The sequence below is a fragment of the Lissotriton helveticus genome, chromosome 5_1 (assembly GCF_964261635.1).
Source record: "Lissotriton helveticus chromosome 5_1, aLisHel1.1, whole genome shotgun sequence".
NCBI classification, from domain to species: Eukaryota; Metazoa; Chordata; class Amphibia; order Caudata; family Salamandridae; genus Lissotriton; species Lissotriton helveticus.
In genome coordinates, this window is record NC_136065.1 from 217787439 (window position 1) to 217803259 (window position 15821).

At 49.8% G+C, this 15821-nt stretch overlaps 1 protein-coding gene across 2 annotated transcripts in view; it reads right to left on the reverse strand.

The window, feature by feature from the left end:
* LOC144754345 (ficolin-1-like) overlaps window positions 1-15821 on the reverse strand; it is a 766398-nt gene that overhangs the window by 665211 nt on the left and 85366 nt on the right. For both annotated transcript variants that reach the window (XM_078642033.1, XM_078642034.1), the window contains exon 3: window positions 14548-14601. In XM_078642033.1, coding sequence (XP_078498159.1) covers window positions 14548-14601 — 54 coding nt within the window. The remainder of the gene's footprint in view (window positions 1-14547; window positions 14602-15821) is intronic.

Genomic DNA, 15821 nt, shown 5'->3' on the forward strand with positions numbered 1-15821 from the left:
TCAAACTCCTCACACATGGAGCAGCCTAATTTTAGCTCCACCATTATAGTCACAGAAGTGAAATATTTACGTGTATTTGTTTAGCAGCATATATTTTGTGTGCCTTAATCTTATTATTGTAGAATAAAGCATTAAACATACTGCTGGAGTGTATTTACTGTCGAAAATAGTCATTCACATAAGCGTTTGTTCTAATACCTTTATTATAATGTTAGAAATTGTAATTCTCGTTCACATTTAAATTTCTGCATTTCGAGTTATATTGCTTGTATTGAAACTGTATTTTATGTACTCATGTATTCATTACATGATGTTTGCGTTTATTCTATAATCATGGGTGCATATATAATCATGTATTTACTGTGTACACTGACTGTTTTGTTAAGTTAGCTTAACCAAAGGCCTTAAGCATTTGGTCTTCGATGTTTAACCTTCAACGTGAAAGTGTTGTTTGTGCTGCAATGTTCTTTTCTTTGCAGGTGCATTCACATGATTTCATAGTCAGTGAAAGGCATATTGTGTATTCGAGATAGTGAAGTACGAAAGGAGAACTTTTGCCAGAAGGAAAGGTGCTAACAAGCTAAGAAAAGACTCCTATTTACGTCGTATCAGGTGCAGGAAGACTGATGTTCAAACTGAAGGATGGGAAAACTGAGTGAAGTTGCCAATTTCTACTGTGAGAAGGTGAAAGTCTACTGAAGCTGATGACGTGGAATTCTCAAATGTTTTGTGGGTTTTATTGATGTTTACTCTTTAGTCTTTAGGCAGATACCCTTTGGGCTCTGAGAGGTTTATAACTCTCTGCTCATATTTCCATTGTATGACTTCATGCTATACTTTACCTCGTTTTGAAGAGCTTTTATTGAAGTCTCCACAATGCTGACACCTTACTGCTTTTCCTGATTTAACTAGGTTTCCCTAGTTTTCAACTTTAATTTAGAACTAGGCAACTTTAGATTTATTCATGTATAGAGGGGAAGATCAAAACCTGCACATTGACCATCAAATTCTATGTATTTTCGTCTGTATTGCCAAAAAGGAATTCCTTGCATGTTTTTAGCTACTAAGACTTAATTTAATTCTATGCTTTGGCACACCCATGGAGATTTTGTATCTATACAACATGGTTTTGAGATTTTTGTACGTTAGTTTGGCCCTTAATTTGTAATAAACTCCTTGACTTTACTTAGCAATTCCGGGTCCTTCATGTGTAACGAAATAGGTTACACTGTAAATTGAATTGTTAGATTGATGGGAAGTCCCCTTTACCTGGCACGCAACTATCAAAGGTTCATCGCAGGATTATTGGTAAAATGGGCCGAGTGCTCCATCAGATGGTAGCAGAACGAGGATGGTTAGTTACTGAAGTAGGGGAAGTTAGACTATCCCATTCTAGATTATTCCAGCACCAGTCCCTTGAACCTATGTTTCGGTTTGGGCGATTGGCTGAGTTGCAGCAGTTCAGGAGGGAGTTGTACCGGCAGAATAGTGAGTATTGATAGGATTGCGTGCTACAGTAGCTGATGCATAGCTTGCGGTGCTGTTGTGGAAATTGAGTGATGTTTTGCAGAAATGTTTTGAATGTTGTGTAAGTGTGGCACGTAAAGTAGAGAAGTTTAAGTTGTTATTGGGTCTGACGTGGCTTAAGATCCCGTGATGGTATTAAAAAGTGTAGAAGACACTATATTGTAATTGTCTGCTATGTTTTGTGGTGCTTAACGTGAGATGACATTAATGGCACAATTGAGAACGAGAAATGTGCCTTTGTGTGAGAATAAGGTGTGGTCGGTATAGTGGACCCTTTGTGCAGGAAGAAGCTGCACCAATCAATGTGATTCTCAGCCGGTCGAGGTTTCACTTAAGTGGTTATATGAATAGTTCGGAAAGTGTTGCTCCGAGCCATTTTTTGGATGATGGAATACTATTGCTTTCCTTAGTGGAGCAGACAGAGTTGTTTGTTGAAGTTGCTTTGCTTTTTGGGTTGCATGCTCAGTGCTGAGAAGAGTGCGCCCATAAAATTGCAAAGAAGAGTGAGCTGCGAGGAGTGAAAGTGACATCATAGTGTGCTGCCCTGAGATTGGTCAGTTAGGGTGCAGCCCGCTGTTAATAGTAGACTACATCTTATGATGCCACGCTGGTATTGGTTGTGAATGACAGATGGAAAGTGTGAGGAAACAGTTATTTCTAGTTCTAAAACGAGATTTTATCTGTGATTATTGACATTATTTCTGTATAGTGAAATATTTTAAAGTCATATGGGGTCTGATCAGAGGAGATGTGACAATACCTGTGAAGAAGAAGTACCACCTGAAGATACCCCAGGTCATTATATGACAATAAGCATAGGACCTCGTACATTTTTTTGCTTAAAAAATGTCACAAGATCACAGAGAAAGAAGGTGCACTGGTATTTCCACATTATGGTATATTTAATGTGAGAATCATTGAAAATCTGAGGAGGATACTATATCAGATGAAACTGCCTCCTAGACCTGCACAGTTTGAAGCGCTCAATGCTTGGGAGCATGCAGCTTATGCTAGGGCAAAGGAAAAGTATCATGGAAGAGCCTGAAAGGCAGTGCGTACTTATACTAATGCTAGGTGGGATGCAGAAAGGAAGAAATAGAGAACTGATATGATAGAGGGAGCCAAAGTGTACCCTGCCTTAACAAGAGAAGCATCAGAGGAAAAAAAGAGAAAAGAAAAGGGAAAGAGGGAAACCAAAGGAGCAAGATGACATGAGTGAGGTCAGTGATAGTGATTCTAGCAATAGTCTCTTGGAACCACTTTTGTCAGAATGCCCACCTCCGTATAATAAGACTGGAGTGGAGGGAGGAAGTGGTGCTGATGTTAATGGGAACCTTGGAGTGGCTACCGCACCAGTAAACACAAACTCTAACTTGATGAAAGGTACCCCAGTGAGCATGAAGTATAATCTGATGGGACAGAGTTAAGGACTTTATGCTCCTGTTAACTCCACAAACATTATTGCCCCAAATGCTCTTACTGTCCCAGCTACCATTGGTCCTGTGGTCCCTATATATATGCTTGGTTAGTTAGGGAACACAACACATAATTTACCCATCCCTGCTGGAGTTAGTGACCCAGTTAATGAGCCTACAAGTCAGAATATAGAAGGACTAGCCCACCAGGTACCTCCAGTAAGCGCCACAGAGCTACGTTGTAGAGAGGTGTAAATAGGAGCGTGGCCTGGACCACCTCTCTGCAACGCCGGCCTGTGGCACTTACTGGAGGTACCTGGTGGGCTAGTTGGTCCCCGGGGTCCTCAGGATTGAATTCCTCAACTTAAAACGCGCCACAGGGTGTGTTTGCACACATGTCACCTCAGGCCCCGCCCCCTCTCTTCACCACTGTGCAAACACGCCCCCTGCCCTACTGTCCTCACACCTCACCCACCCCCCCCTCCTGCACATTGCTCCCCTGCCGCTGACATACAAACCCCTGGCTGAGTGAACTGCAATCCCCAATATAGGCCAAACCCCCCCACAAGATGTGAGGAACCACCTAATGTATGGTAGCCAACCCCGCCCTGTTCCCCTTATCTTGAAATTTCTTCACTTGGACTGCTCCCCCCTCCATGAGCCCTGTGACTGTCACCAGACCTGTGCCCGCCTATTCACTAGCCGCCTCATCTAGTGCCCGCCCCTCACCCTGGCGCGTTTTGTCTCTGTCCCTACGCTCTACTTCAGCAACTCATAACGCCCCCCACCGCCAACAGTGCACTAGTGCTGCACCGGAAGAACTAGCCCGGCTCCCTCCCTGAGCCTGAACCCGTCCACAAGTCGTCCATCTCCACTGTAAGCGACACGAGTGAACCATGGCATTGTGCCCTGGAGACTCCCTGGTCCTCGTATTCGCTGTAAAGACTCCTGCATCTCTTGCGTGTATAGAGATGCTATGCTGAGAATGGGAGCCAATGTGCTACCGTGACTGGGTGAAGCTGTGTTCTTACCTGCGCACAGCCTAAACTCCCCCCTCAACACTGGGCGTATCGCCAGGTTACCCATTAACGCCCCTCATCCCGAACCTGGGACTTCCGTGCCACCCGCTAGCGTTTTGATGCCCTCACTCCTCCCACTCCCTTTGACTGGGACTGTGGGGCCCCCCGGGATGGTGACCCCCCGAGAGTGAATCTCGACCTCTCATTTTTTGGCAGCCTTCGCACCTGGACCCCCAGGAGCGCCCATCCCGCCAGCTGGATCATTCACGTATGGCATGAGGGTACCTCACGTCAGCGCAAAAAGCTGGGGGTAGAAGCCCCGACTGACACTGGGGGGCTACACCGAGCATCCTATAAAGCCGGAGACACCGCGGCGGCACACCATCCACTGGGAAATGCCACAATGGCAAGTTGCAAGCTTCACCTGCACGCTCCCTATAATCACCCCCACAACACAGCACTCCTCGTCCATTCAACTTTTTGCTGCCGTATGGTGCCTTGACCAACTGTAGCACACTCCTCCGCCCGAGTGTGCCCCCCAATGTTTCCCAATTGCCAAACCGGTGCCACTATGCCGCCACTATGCCCCCAGTGTGCAATTTACTCTCGCCATTCTCAGCAATGGCGCCTTAATCATTTCTTGTTGACGCGCCCTATAGTGCCTGGCACCACCAACCCCCCCAGATGTGGGAGGCACACCCCATGTACTCTCCACCGACCCGCTCAATTCTTATCAGCAAACTCCGCCCCTCTCCCGCGCAGCCAGGCTCCCCACCTTAATGTTGCAACTAGACCCTTTCGTATCTTTCTAAGCCACCGAAATGAGTGCCCTCATGACCCTCCCCCCTCGCAGCTCCCACTCACACGCTTGCGTCATCCCCAGACCAAATTCCTTATTACTGGGAAATTAGTCATCTGCCCAAGATCACAATATGTTGAGCAACGCTGAGATCAAAACTTAGTGTCAATATCGGCCCACTCACCAGCCCTCTCGCAGCAACATACATGTAGCATAAATAAGCAGACAAGACAACTTTTTGTTGGAGAAAATTGCTGCAGGTTTATTAGCATACACATATGCCAACATGGTGGGTTATCTTACAGGCGATCCAAAGGCAAGCCGCCGCTCGCGGCCTACCACCTGATGGGCCAACTTGCATTGTGGCCTTAGCCAATCGTTGCTTAGCGGTTGTGGTGAGGGAATAGCCACTCCCACTTCCGGTGAACCATTGGTCCACCCTCTTGCTCACGCCCCCCCCCTACGAGGGGCGGAGCGTTCAAGCGACCCCGGTTGTACAGGTTTCTAACCGCCCGTAGGATAGCGGGACGCCGTCGCACCCCAGGTTCCACCGCACAGACTTCCTGGGGATATTAGGCCTCAGCACCCTTTGTACTCCTGAAGAGGGTACCCCTGAGTACCTTTCCGCCTCTGGATTACCCTGTAACTCCGCCTGCAACACAAATAAAAAGATTAGAAAACATTTCCCCCCACCCTGAAAGCGCCAGGTACGCGGTAGAGAGGGAAACGGCGACAGGGTGAGGGGACAAAGAGGCCGCCAGATGGGCGGGGGAGGAATTTATACCTCTCCCCGCCCCCCAACGCGGCCGGAAGTGACGAGCGGGACCCAAACAGGGTCGTGGAACACTGGGCTGCCCCGTGTGCCATCCTGTGGCACTAATGGGGCCGCCCTTTTATGAGGGTCCCCTGCGTGGACGTGTCGGTCGGCCCGCATAGTGCCAATATCGGCCCACTCACCAGCCCTCTCGCAGCAACATACATGTAGCATAAATAAGCAGACAAGACGACTTTTTGTTTGAGAAAATTGCTGCAGGTTTATTAGCATACACATATGCCAACATGGTGGGTTATCTTACAGGCGATCCAAAGGCAAGCCGCCCCTCGCGGCCTACCACCTGATGGGCCAACTTGCATCGTGGCCTTAGCCAATCGTTGCTTAGCGGTTGTGGTGAGGGAATAGCCACTCCCACTTCCGGTGAACCATTGGTCCACCCTCTTGCTCATGCCCCCCCACGAGGGGCGGCGCTTTCAAGCGACTCCCGGTTGAACAGGTTTCCAACCGCCCGTAGGAAATCGGGGCGCCGTCGCACCCCAGGGTCCACCGCACAGACTTCCTGGGGTAAAAAGGATATAATCGTCGACCTCAACTTCCGAAAGATCGCCCCGGGCACCCAAATGGGAAGAGTCCTGAAGTAGTATAGTAATCTCGGCAACGCTACCATTTTCAGAAGAGATATACGACCCGCCACCGACAGAGGCAGGGTAGCCCAAAAGGACATACTGCCCTGCAAAGCACGGATACAGCGACCTATATTACCGTCCAGCATATTCGCAGCCTCGTGGTAAATATGCACTCCCAGATAGGTCAGACAGCCAGGTTCCCATCTAAGTAGTGGACGAGTTGGGGACTGTTCTTCCTCCTTCCGCAGGGGAAAAAGGCAGGTTTTAGACCAATTAACTCTCAGGCCAGACAAGTCCCCGAAGCGCGCTAGCAGTCTCTCTGCACCTTCCACAGCTCCCTCAGCATCCTCCAAAAACAGGAGAATGTCATCCGCATAGAGTGAGATAAAGTGCTGGGCCCCTCTGAATTCCAGTCCGTTAAAATAGTCACCCCGCCTGGCCATCACTGCAAGAGGTTCCATCGCCAGCGCAAATAACAGGGGAGATAGTGCGCATCCCTGTCTGGTACCCCGCCGCACGGCGTACTGGCGCGACACCAGAGTCCCGACCCTCACTCTAGTCCTCGCCGAAGAGTACAAAACTTTTGTCCAGCTGATATACCCCTCACCTAGGCCAAAACTCCGCATCACTCTATAGAGTTACTCCCATTCCAAACTATCAAAGGCCTTCTCTATGTCAACAGCCAACACGAGGGGAGCCCTTGCACCCGGAGGCGGATCGCCCATCAGTCTGAGCAGTCGTCGGATGTTGTGCGTTGTGTTACGGGTGGGTATGAATCCGGATTGGTCCTTATGAACCAATTCCTGCATGTGGGTCAGCAACCGGGAGGCCAGCACTGTGCTCAGTATCTTGTAATCTGTCGTTAACATGGATAATGGTCGATAAGATGCCGGGTCAGTACTCTCCCTTTGTGGTTTTAGCAGTGGGATCATTATGGCCTCACACATAGATTTGGGGAGTCGGCCCCTATCCTTGGCTTCATTGTACATTATTAATAGCTTTGGGGCCAGTTGGCCCAGGTATCGACCGTAGAATTCAATAGGCAGTCCGTCTATACCAGGGGTTTTGTTGCGGGCCATCCGTTTCACCGCGCCCCGTATTTCCGCCAGCTCTATTTGGCCACCTAGGGCGTCCGCCTGTTCCTTGTCCAGCCGCGGTAACTGCAGCCCGCCCAAAAAGGCATCTATCGCCTCATCCCAACGCGCTCTGGTATAATATCTCATAATACGAGCTGAAGCTGTCTAAGATCTCCGATTGCGTACTGCAGACGCGGTTCCCTTCCCCCTGTAAGGCTAGGATCGGGTGATTGATCCTGGTGGGGTTCGCTAACCAAGCCAGGAGTGTTCCAGTTTTATCCCCCTCAGCATGTGACTTCGTGAGGTACGTCCTATAGTCAAAGCTGCGAAGGCGTTCCACCTCCACTGCCATAGCCTCCCGCGCCCCGCAGACTCTCGCCTGAAGCTCGGGCCGCTTAGGGCACGCTAGTTCGGCCTCCCTCAGCTTGCGCTCGGCTTTTTCTAAGTCGTCCAGTAAAGTCCTGCGTATCCCCGCATGCTTCCCTATACAGTGCCCCCCCATCAAAATGGGACCCGTGAGGTAGCTAGCCAGTTCCCCAGAGAGCTTTGCGAAGTATGTTGCCTGATCTACGTTAGGTGCATAGATACTACTGAGTACGATGTACCGGCCCCTGAGTGTACCCTCAACCGCCACAAATCTCCCTTCGGGGTCCACCATGTGCCTGGTTACTTGAAAAGGAGTGCCCGCTCTTATCCAGATTAACACTCCTCTAGCCAAGGCGGAATATGTGGTGTTGAATAGGTGTCCCCTCCATCTACGCTGTAGCGCAATTCCCTCTTTCTTTGTCAGGTGGGTTTCCTGTAGAAACGCTATATGTACCCCTCGTCGAACCAGATAAGCATGAATCTTGTGCCTCCTTGCCATAGTGTGCATTCCTCTCACATTCCAAGACACACATTTTATTGTTCCTGCATTAGCCATTGTCCCATAGCGTTCGGTTTAGTCCAGTGGTACACTGTTCCCAGGCAGTAGGCATGACATTGTCCCCTCCCCCCCTCAAAACTTTCCCCCCCCTCCCTTCTCTGTGCCTCGAGTCCCCCCAACTTCTCTCGGCCCCCCCCCCCCGGAACAGGACCTAACTTCGTTAGAGTTACTCCCATCCAAACCGTGTGCGAGCATACGTGCTCGCAAATCTTCCTACACCGCAGTCTGCACTGCAGAGGCCTTATGGGCCCTTGGGAGCGTGAACTAGGCTCAAGAACTTCAACCACAGTCCCCGTTCACCCCGCTTTGCAATACTCAGTTTGACTCACGACAATCCAGCCTAACATCTGCCCGCTCCAGCGTCCAAGGTGGCAGCCCCAATAGCCGCCACGCCAGCGGGAGTGCCACGTTCCGCTCTCAGCACCCGATTATTTCCTCTGACGTCTGTGGCGTGACCTCCGGCCCCTTCGTGCTGGCAAGTTCCGAGAGCTTCGTCTCCGAGCCCGTACCCTGTTCCTCCCAGCCCGAGGCTCTCCCCGACTGGGCAAGCGTCGAGCCCGAGACGTCCATTACTGCTTGCAGTGCCGCCCTCCTCTCGCCCTCCGTCTGGGACTCCGTCGGCTTCCTGGTCCTATGTCTGCGCCCTCGGATCCTCTGCGATTTCATCACCGGTTGCCCCCGCCGTTCCTCCTCTGCTCTGAACTGTGCCCCGTCCGTGCCCGCCTTATAGGTGTCCCACCAGGCCCACGCCTCCGTCGCTGTGGCGAAAAATAGTGACTTCTCGTCCACTACTATTCGGAGTCTGGCCGGGAAGAGTAGTGAGTACTGTATGAGGAAAAACAGCCCAAATTGCAACCGATGCCCAGGCTGCTGGCACAAGACGCCTCTTAGTTCCCATTTTGATCAGTTACCAAATAAAGAGACGGGCGCTGGAAGCGGGAGTGCAAGAACAGATTTTTATTTCTCATGAGGAGAGCCTGTGATTTCGGACACGCGCACAATGTCTTCAAGAGGTGCTCTAACAAGTTTCTCTGAGGCTCCGTCTTTTATACACAGGTTTATGATGCACAAACATTCCTTATTGCAATAAAGAAACTTTGAAGTACGAAAAGGCACGTTTGGAATCCCAGCTTCAGGCCTATTCCCATGCCTGTCGCTCGGATGTCGTTTCCCCTCCCAAATGTAACATGTGATTTTAATCTTGCAGCCGGACATTCCAACAGGACACGAGGGCAAGAGGGGGTGGTCAGATCTAAGGTTGGGCAGGTGATAAGATCGGGCACTTCGGTTGGTGTATCACGTTTTGCTATGCGGGGCCAGGGGGGGTACATCCATGAGGCTTTGTTTTATGACTTGGTACCGGGTCGAGAGGCCAGGTGTAGCCGGGGGGGGGGTCATCAGAAGAGGGGAAGGGTGTACCTGGGAAGAATGCAGGGGGTGTCTGTCAGGCAGGGGTGTCACTTTAAGAGCGGGGTCGTGCAGAGGGAGAGGGTTTTATGGCCTATGCATGAAAGAGCGGGGGTGTTCAATGGGGGGGGGTGTGCTGGGGATTTAACAAACGGGCAGAGAGGCCTTGGTGCCTAAAATGGCTGTCGTGTACGTGCGTGCATGGGCCTATGCTGGCGGGATGATGCGGTCAATGCTTCGCGGTATTCGTTCTGCTTACAGCGAGGGGTATGGTGAACACAAATGAACGCCGCTTATGTACATATACATTGTCATTTTCCACATGTATGCCTTCAGTTCGCAGTTCTTTTTTATGGAGAGGAAAGAGGCACGCAGCTTTTGAGTCTCGAACGTATAATCCGGGAACAGCGTGACCTTGCTATTGTCCACCTGAAAGGGGCCTGCTTCCCTGGCCCGCTGCAGAAGCCAGTCTCTATCCTTATAATGTAGCAGTTTGATGACCACTGGGCGAGGTGGTAGGCCCGGCTTAGGGGGCTTGGCCGGCACTCGGTGCGCCCTTTCCAGGGTGAAAAAGGGCGAGAGGCCCTCCGGGGCCATCACAGTCCTCAGCCAGTCACTCAGGTAGCCGACCATGTCCGATCCCTCTTTTTTCTCCGGAATGCCCACCAGGCGCACGTTGTTCAGCCGACTGCTGTTTTCGGCATCCTCCGCCCGCCTCTCCAGGGTTTGTATGCGGTCCAGCGCCTCCGTGAGCCGGCACCATGTCCTTCAAGGCAACCTCCGTAGATTTCACCCTGTCCGCCAGCTTCCCGTGGTCTGCCCGGAGGAGCCCCAGCCCCGTCGACACCTGCACAATGTCTTGGTGGAGGGCGTCTTTCGTGGCTGCGATTGCTTCCAGGATGCGGTCTTGCATCTGTTGTAGATCCGTTGGGGTCTGTGAGCCGTCCTCGGGCGTCTCCGTGGCGGGGTTTCCATCCCCCTTGGCACCCCTGGGCTTCCCCATCTTGTCCCTATGTGGTTGAACTGGATCCCCAATGAGGCCCGCAGGCGTTAGGTATTCCCCTAGAGGGGTAGACTAGAGGGCGGTAGGCAGGCCGGTACTAGGCCAAGTCTGGTCCGGGGGCGCGCCGCTCCTTCAGGCCTACACACGTACCCGCTCCTCCGCACTTGTGGGGCCTGGTCGGGCAGGTCCGGAGACGCCGCCGAGGGTAGGCTCTCCCCAATAGCACTGATGGTCCCCGTGTACCTCACTGGTGGCTCCGCGCCTGATTCTTCCGCCGACACAGTCCAGGCAAGCCTCCCCGGGCCGGCGTCGGTGGCGGAGCACATGGGCGGCGGTGCGCTGTTTACCCGGTGGGTATTCCGCTTCCAGGAGCACTCCTCCGTCGCACTGCTATCCTGGTCCCACGGGAAGACAACAGACGTTGATGTGGAGGGGGCCCATGGTCCGTAGAGGTCGAGGGAGTTACGTGGCAGGTCAGGTCCGCAATGTCCAGCTTGTGCCCGAGACCAGTCGGCGGGCGAGTCCCATCTTGTGCGGCAACTCCCTCCGGGCGCCAAATGCACCCCAACTCAATTTTATTTTATCCCCAAGCTGCTTCCAGCGCGCGTAGGAGGGTGGCAGGTTCGTCGTTTCGGGGGTCTCTCCGGTCCATGGGAGCAATCACGATGACTAATGGTCCGCAGGCAGTCTGGCAACCAGGTGGGGTCCCGGACGCGGCAGGAGCTCTATGGGCACCTCATCGGTCTCTGTGGGGGGCACAGCCGGGCCCGTCGGAGTCTCGTCCGCCGGCAGAGCCCGAATCCGTCGCAGGCCCCAAGCCGAGGAGTCGCGTAGGCAGACGTCCCAGCAGGCAGGCTCGCAGCCAGGACAGGCAGCCACCCCCCAGACGGCCGGATCCTCCTCGTCGCCGGCAGGGCGATCTCTGCCAGGTGTAGGGCGCAGCGCGCCGGTCCTCCAATGGGGGCGAAGTGGGGGCGGCTGCCCCTCGGTGGCAGCTTCCCGCTTAGGCCCGGAAGCCGGGGAGTCCCGTGGATGCTCCCCCCGGAGAGGGGCCGCGGCAGACTCACCCGGCGCAGGGAGCCAATTCCGTGGTCCCCGGGGCAGGATGCGCACACGTCGAGTCGGGCCCTCCGCAGTCAGGGGAAGGCTCCGCCGTAGAGCCGCTATTGTAGCCTCAGGCTGCGGGCACAGTCGAGCAGTCCTTAAGGGTATCGGAGCAGTCGCCATCTTGCCCGCATCCGGCTCCTCGTCACGTCAGCGAGCTCCCTCCGCTGCTCAGCGGCTACCGGGGCAAAACCCGCCACAGAGCGGGCACTGGGGTCTTTAGTAGGGGCTCCCCCCGAGTTTCAGGGGGTATCCCCACGTCTGAGGCGGATTATTGCCAGGATTAGTAGGCGGGGGTCAGGAGCCGCCTTAGGCAGCGACCATCTCCGTTGGCTGCTAGCCACGCCCCTATGGCAGATGCTAGTGATATACATATGTTTATAGAATGTCCGGATATTTCGAACTTTTGGGAAGAGGTGAAAAATACTCTTAATTCTATTCTACATACAACTTTGTCAATGACTCTACCACTCGTCATTTTTGGGCTGGAAGAAAACATTAAGGGCAAGGCAAAATCTTTTCTCTTCTATGCAATGTTATTGGCGAGAAGACAAATTTGTATACAGTGGATAGAAAAAACACCTCCACTACACTCTCGGTGGCTTTCATCCCTATATGAAATATCCAAAATGGACCATAAGAGAACAGCTAGCAAGAGCAATTTGGCCTTCTGGGACCTTTTAATTAATTGGAGGTGAACCCGGGGTTTTTTTTTTTTGGTTTTTTTTTTTTTCCCGGGTCCGATGATTATGCCATCAACGCTCCTGGACCAGGGCCAGCCTAGAATCGATTTTGGTCCTACAGGTTAAAAATACCTAGATGGAGTTAAAAGAAAGATACCCTATTTCCTATTTGGGACATCTCTGCCACCAGAAAAACAAATCACGTTTTAAAACGTACAAGGTGGTTGGTACTACCCTTGTTTGGAAGAGAAGGCAAATGAGGACAAAAAGAAAAAAAGAAAAAAAAACCCTGCCAGCTGCCCCACATCTCCCCCACCCTCCCCCCTCACCTCACACTTCGAAGCAGCAGCACCTCTTCTCCTGCCGAAATTCCGAAGAGGGCTGCCAGAGGCACGCGCATGCAGGCCTCGAGCCTCATAAAAGCTGCAGTGGCATTTACTGAACGTTTCACTGCAGTGTTGACAGGTTGTCTCAGATGCTCGCAGAATCGGAGCACAAAGATCGGGTGCGGGGAGGTGGCAGCGGGCAAGGGTGGAGGAGAGTCATTGGGCCCTCCACCCTGGAATTAGCTAAAGGCGACAGAAATGTTAATGTGTTCGCTTGTAAAACCTTCGTGCAACCTTTAGGTGACAGCCATGTAGGTAACCCCAGCAGTCGGGTCATGAACCCCCACTTTAACGTTCCTTCGTTTCCCTTAATTGCAATGACATAATAGGTACCATTGGGTAACTTAAAACAAATCACAGTTGCGCGCGCTTAGTTTTTTTTTATTTTTGGCAGAAATTTGCGCTGGGTGCACAAATCTTGCCGATGTTTTTTGTAGAAAAATGCTTTTTTTGGCCCTGGGGGTCCTCGTGGGACCCCCTGAGAAGGTCTGGGGGGTCAGGGTGTTTCTACCCTGCCCCCTTTTCATTTTTTTCAAAATTGTTTCCCCGTTTTCTTGTGCCTCGGTTACCGAGGCACAAGATGGCTGCCAACACTTCCTGGTTTGTAGTGTTGACAGCCAATTAGAATAAAGCTCGTGGTCGGGAGGGTGTGCACATCCTTCATGCCTCTAAACATCGAAACTTGAATTTTTTGATTTTCTCAGCAACTACTGAACGGATTTACACCATTTAGGCACGCACTACCTATTTGCATTTTTCGATCTCTTTTTCTTTAACTTCTCAGGAACTACTGAACCAATTACACCATTTAACAAAAAGAGTTCTTTCTGAAACAAGGGCTTCCTTTCTGCCAAATTTGGTGCAATTCCGTTCAGCAGTTCGGGCTGTAGCCGTGTCTAAAGTTTCCTATGGGAAATGCATTTTTTGACCTCTTTTTTTTCAATTTCTCAAGAACTACTGAATGGATTTACACCATTTAACAAAAAGAGTTCTTTCGGAAACAAAGGCTACCTTTTTGCCAAATTTGGTGTAATTCCCTTCAGCAGTTCAGGCTGTAGCCATGTCTAAAGTTAAATATGTTTTGGGACCCCCCTTTTTTCTCGGCCCCCATGTGGCGAATCACTGTGAAACTTTCAGGATAGGAGCTGACCGGGCCACATGTTTTGAAAATGTCGCGAAGATTCGTCAACCGGCGCCAAAGGTATTGGGAAACTAGGTCATAACTATAACTATATACATATACATATATATATATATCCAATCCCAAACTTTGCCCTGATGCAAGGAAGCCCACGCAGATGAGTACTTTTAAGAAAGCTGTTTATTTTCAGAACCGGCAAAGCACTTCATCACAATCCCTTATGCGTTTCAAAGCCGGAAAGCTTCTTCATCAGAGGGTGACACTGGAAAGACTGAAGGTCGCCGAAGCGCCATTAAATGCATGTACATATATATATATATATATATAGATATATATCTATCTATCTATCTATATATATATATATATATATATATATATATATATATAGATAGATAGATATATATATATATATATATAGATATATATATATATATATATATATATATATATATATATATATATATATATAAATTATACATTTATATATATTTTAAATACATTTACTCCTTTGTGTTTTAGATACAGCGAATCATACCTATTATCATCTCGGCATGTGCAAGGATTTTCGTGGTCCTAATCAAAAATTACATTTAACCTCTTTCCATTCCCTGGCAACAGAGCTTTACTTGATGACCCTTTATTTGTGGCACCCTAAACATACCTGTTTCCCCTGGTGGACCCAATTTTCCATGAATTCCTGGAGCACCATTGTCTCCTGAAACAAAACATGTGAGATATTTAAAAAACTGTTCCTAAAAACACCACTAGAAAGAAAAAGTTATTGTGATGGCACCCTAGGGGAGACATCCCAAGAATTCATGCACAAAGTTGCGATCTTTATATGCACACAAACTGTAATAATGGACTATTTGTACCATGGATAGTGGTTTAAATGAAAATCATCATTTAGGATCAATTTCCTCACTTTGGTCCAGCTAAAAGTAACACACATTTATTACATCCATGCAAAATATTGCTCAAAGAAAATCTGATATTTAGATGCCTACTATTTGGAGCAGTTTCTACACAAATGTCCAAGGTAAAATTATTTAGTAGCACTCAGCAGAACTGTATCACTTCTTATACTGTTTCCCTGTTGAAGGACCATATGGAAGGTGCCTTCTAGAACTTAAGCTTTCCATTTTGCAGCAAAGATAGACTATTATTTGTTCCAAAGATCATCATGATAACACAACACACATTTGGAGTTGGCTCTGGGAATGAACCTGTGGCTATCCAACCATCCTTACTTGCCAGTTTATAATCCAAGGAGTATGGTCAACTAAACAGATAGACCAAGCTGAGGTTGTCCCTCCTTGGTCAACCCTTGCCTTCAATCCAGATATTTGTAGGGATAGAACATCATTGCAGGACTCCATGACTGGATCAATTTGCAATCAAGCCAAATGCCCATCTCCCAGACTTCTGCTAAATGTCTCTATTACCAACAGATTGAAGAGGTTGTTTTATCACTCAATGGACAAATGGGCTGCTTTTTGTGTTCCCTCTGTTCTGTTTCCATTTGTGCTGAAGGTTTTGATCAAAATCAAATAAGGGCTACCTACCCCCTACATGCACTAATTGTGACTCCTGTCATAGTTGATGGTGGCTCTTCTGGTGCCTCTGCCTGTGTCTCTGTATGACCTGTTCACCATTCCCCCATTAACTGGAGGAATAGATCCCATCATTTGCATCTGTTGAATTGGAGTTTGACTCCTTATAGATTTCATCGTGAATGAATGAAAACCATTTCTAGAGCGCACAGTGACCTTGATGAAGAACTTGGCACTGAGTTGAAAGATGAAGTAAAATTTCAGCTAATAAGTTTGTGGTTGAGGGAAACAAACAGGCTTTAGAGGCCAAATGGGAAGTAGCAAATATTAGATATGGCATGCAGCTGAAAGAAAGTGAATTCCCAGTTGTGATACTAAGATA